Source organism: Aotus nancymaae, unplaced genomic scaffold (assembly GCF_030222135.1).
Source record: "Aotus nancymaae isolate 86718 unplaced genomic scaffold, 86718_ANA_hifiasm-v0.15.2.pri h1tg000021l, whole genome shotgun sequence".
Classification (NCBI taxonomy): domain Eukaryota; kingdom Metazoa; phylum Chordata; class Mammalia; order Primates; family Aotidae; genus Aotus; species Aotus nancymaae.
The window spans coordinates 10,371,468-10,374,922 of NW_026988433.1; the positions used below are offsets into that span (position 1 = coordinate 10,371,468).

Consider the following 3,455-nt stretch of genomic DNA (forward strand, 5'->3'; position numbering starts at 1 on the left):
AGTGAGACTTCATCTCAAAAAAAAAAAAAAAAAAAAAATTACGTACTTAGTTGGGGAGGTTTTGTGTGTATGGAGACAGAGCATAAGGACTGTCCATACTTTCTGCTCAATTTTGCTGTGAACCTAAAACTACCCTAAAAAATAAAGTTCATTAAAAAAAAAATCACATACTAAGCTCCCAAGGACATAAAACAAGTTAGAGACCTCATCCAGTTTTTTTGTTTGTTTCAGGGACCTGCGGCCAAGTTTGTTACTGACCAGTTTCCTGGGCCATCTAGAACAGTGAGCTTATGGGGTACTAAGCCCGTGCTGTATCCTAAGGTACCCCTCTTCATGAAGAACGACACAGGAAAACAAATCGGTAGCACAAACTTTGCACAAAAAAAAATCACATACTTAAAAATAAATCACTTGAGCACAGAAGCGTATCAAAATCTAATATAAACAAACAAAAAACCCAACTTATTTTAACATGCCACTGAAACTGGGCTCAAGTTTTTAAACATCTTATGAAATATACTTCAAGCAGGCTTTTTTTTTTTTTCCTAACTGGAGACACATGGCAGAGTTCTGGTGTGCAAAAGCAATCCGTGTTTGTACAGAGAGGGGGCACAGGAAAAGTGGTCAAATTCAACCTGTCCGTCATCAAACTGGTGACTACTGTCTTCTCAACACTTCCAAAGAAATCATACGTCTGCTCCTGTTTATGTCATAGGCCTGTTCATTTTTCATGCTAATTCTTAGCGTTTCTGGAAAACCTCACTGTTAGACACAGAAAATTATTATTGCTATTGCTGTTGTTTTATTATGTAAGCCAAGCAAATGATGGTGAATTAATTCTGCAATGTTGAGTACTCAATTAGCATACAGGCACCCAGCCTTCCAAAGGGATGTCCTTCATGTTTCAGTAATTTTCAAATGACAGTCGGCTTGCCTAAACTTATCCTTTACATTTAACAAATTTCGTGGGTTCCTGTCTGCCCAGGGGATTTTTATTACTTGTTTATGCAAACAGAAGGTTGCATAAGAGCCTTGCTGGCTTTTTTTTTTTTTTTTAAGGGATTTCGTAGTTTCCTGGTAACCATTCAGTCATCTATTTCAACACCCTGACATGACATAAAGGCAGGCGGTGGAACCACACATTCACCACTCAGACACACGCCTCCTTGCTGGAGCATTCGCCCGGCGAGGCGCTCCATCAGACCAACTAGCTGCAGTCATGAGTCGGCAGTACGCGCAGGATCACTTTCTGGAAATAGACAAGAAGAACTGCTGTGTGTTCCGAGATAAGTTTATTTCCAATGTGTTGCCGCCGGTGTTGGGGCTGGAGTTTATCTTTGGGCTTCTGGGCAATGGCCTTGCCCTGTGGATTTTCTGTTTCCACCTCAAGTCCTGGAAATCCAGCCGGATTTTCCTGTTCAACCTGGCGGTGGCTGACTTTCTCCTGATCATCTGCCTGCCGTTCCTGATGGACAACTATGTGAGGCGTTGGGACTGGAAGTTTGGGGATATCCCTTGCCGGCTGATGCTCTTCATGTTGGCCATGAACCGCCAGGGCAGCATCATCTTCCTCACGGTGGTGGCGGTGGACAGGTATTTCCGGGTGGTCCATCCCCACCACGCCCTCAACAAGATCTCCAATCGGACAGCAGCCATCATCTCTTGCCTTCTGTGGGGGATCACTATTGGCCTGACAGTCCACCTCCTGTACAAGAAGATGCTGATCCAGAACGGCAATGCATATCTGTGCAGCAGCTTCAGCATCTGCCAGAACTTCCGGTGGCACGAAGTCATGTTCCTCCTGGAGTTCTTTCTGCCCCTGGGCATCATCCTTTTCTGCTCAGCCAGAATTATCTGGAGCCTGCGGCAGAGACAAATGGATCGGCACGCCAAGATCAAGAGAGCCATCACCTTCATCACAGTGGTGGCCATCGTCTTTGTCATCTGCTTCCTTCCCAGCGTGGCTGTGCGGATCCGCATCTACTGGCTCCTGCACACTTTGGGCACACAGAATTGTGAAGTGTACCGCTCGGTGGACCTGGCGTTCTTCATCACTCTCAGCTTCACCTACATGAACAGCATGCTGGACCCCGTGGTGTACTACTTCTCCAGCCCATCCTTTCCCAACTTCTTCTCCACTTTGATCAACCGCTGCCTCCGGAGGACGACGACAGGTGAACCAGATAATAACCGCAGCACCAGCGTGGAGCTCACGGGCGATCCGACCACAACCAGAGGTGCTCCAGAGGCCTTAATGGCTGACTCCGGAGAGCCGTGGAGCCCCTCTTATCTGGGCCCAACGTCTCGTTAAATAACCATGCTAAGAAGGGGCATTGTCACCAAGAACCAGGATCTCAGGAGAAACAGGTGGGCTGCTGCATCGAGTGGCGTCACTGGACTCGGCCTAAGGTTTCCTGGAACTTCCAGATTCAGAGAATCCGATTTAGGGAAACTGCGGCAGATGAGTGGGAGGCTGGTTACAAGGTGTGACCGCAGGAATCTTGGGGGAACAGAGAGTAAAGCTTCTAAGCATTTGAAACTTTTGCTTGATCTCTCATGCTTGCAGGACCAAAGATGGGCAAATTGGCAGCATCTCTGCTGAGCAGAGTTGGAGCCAGAGATCCACTTGTGACTTGTTGGCCTTCTTCCCTCACCTGCCTGAGACTGGGAGGGTTCTCAGCTCCTGGGGTGATATCTAGCCTGCCTGTGGGTTCTAGCAGGGATAAGGGGAGCTGAGATTGGAGGGAGTTATGTTGCTCCTGGAGGGAGCCCAGGCATCATTAAACAAGCCAATAGTAGGTCACCTGGCTTCCGTGGACCAATTCATCTTTCAGCCAAGCATTAGCAGAAATGGACTCAGTGAAGAGACTCACATGCTTGGGTTAATATCTGTGTTTCCAGTGGGTGTAACAGGGGATTAGCCCCAGAAGGGACTGAGCTAAACAGTATTATGAAAGGAAAGGAAATGGCATTGCTGCTCCATTCGTCTCTTGTTTATACTAATTGGAGGGCTGAGCAGTTAAAAGGGCTTCAGGAAAGAAAGCTGTTTCCCACCTCTGTTTACTTTTACCACCAACAGGGCAATATGCTGCTGCCCAATGGTTGGAGGAATCCTGGAGGGGGGTAATTCCTCCCGCTTCATGTGCTTGTGTTTCTGTACTTCCCATAAATCTACCATTTCAATAAATTTTGATAGGAGACACAGTCTGGTGTTGCTATGTCTGGGTTATGGTTCACAGAAATGGACTTCTTACTTAAGCAGAGACCTTTATGGGTTGTTAACTATGTCCTGGTAGAAAACTACGCTACACCGCAAAGTAAGAAAGACACACACACACTCAGTGACATCATGAAACAACTGAGCAGAAATTACACCTGTGTCTGGACAAAGAAAGAGCTGGGATTAAAAATAATTTGGAAGGATCGTACAGATCTGACTGCAAGAGCAACGTTTT

At 46.7% G+C, this 3,455-nt stretch overlaps 1 protein-coding gene across 1 annotated transcript; it reads left to right on the forward strand.

The window, feature by feature from the left end:
- The first annotated feature begins 1,142 nt into the window (after positions 1-1,142).
- HCAR2 (hydroxycarboxylic acid receptor 2) lies at positions 1,143-3,200 on the forward strand. Its single transcript, XM_012447190.2, has one exon. The coding sequence runs from the start codon at positions 1,220-1,222 to the stop codon at positions 2,309-2,311; it is 1,092 nt and encodes a 363-aa protein (XP_012302613.2). The 5' UTR covers positions 1,143-1,219; the 3' UTR covers positions 2,312-3,200.
- The last annotated feature ends 255 nt before the right edge of the window (positions 3,201-3,455 follow it).

Excerpts from the sequence above, each read along its gene's own strand:
- HCAR2 (XM_012447190.2), top strand. The coding sequence starts at position 1,220 with ATGAGTCGGCAGTACGCGCAGGATCACTTTCTGGAAATAGACAAGAAG.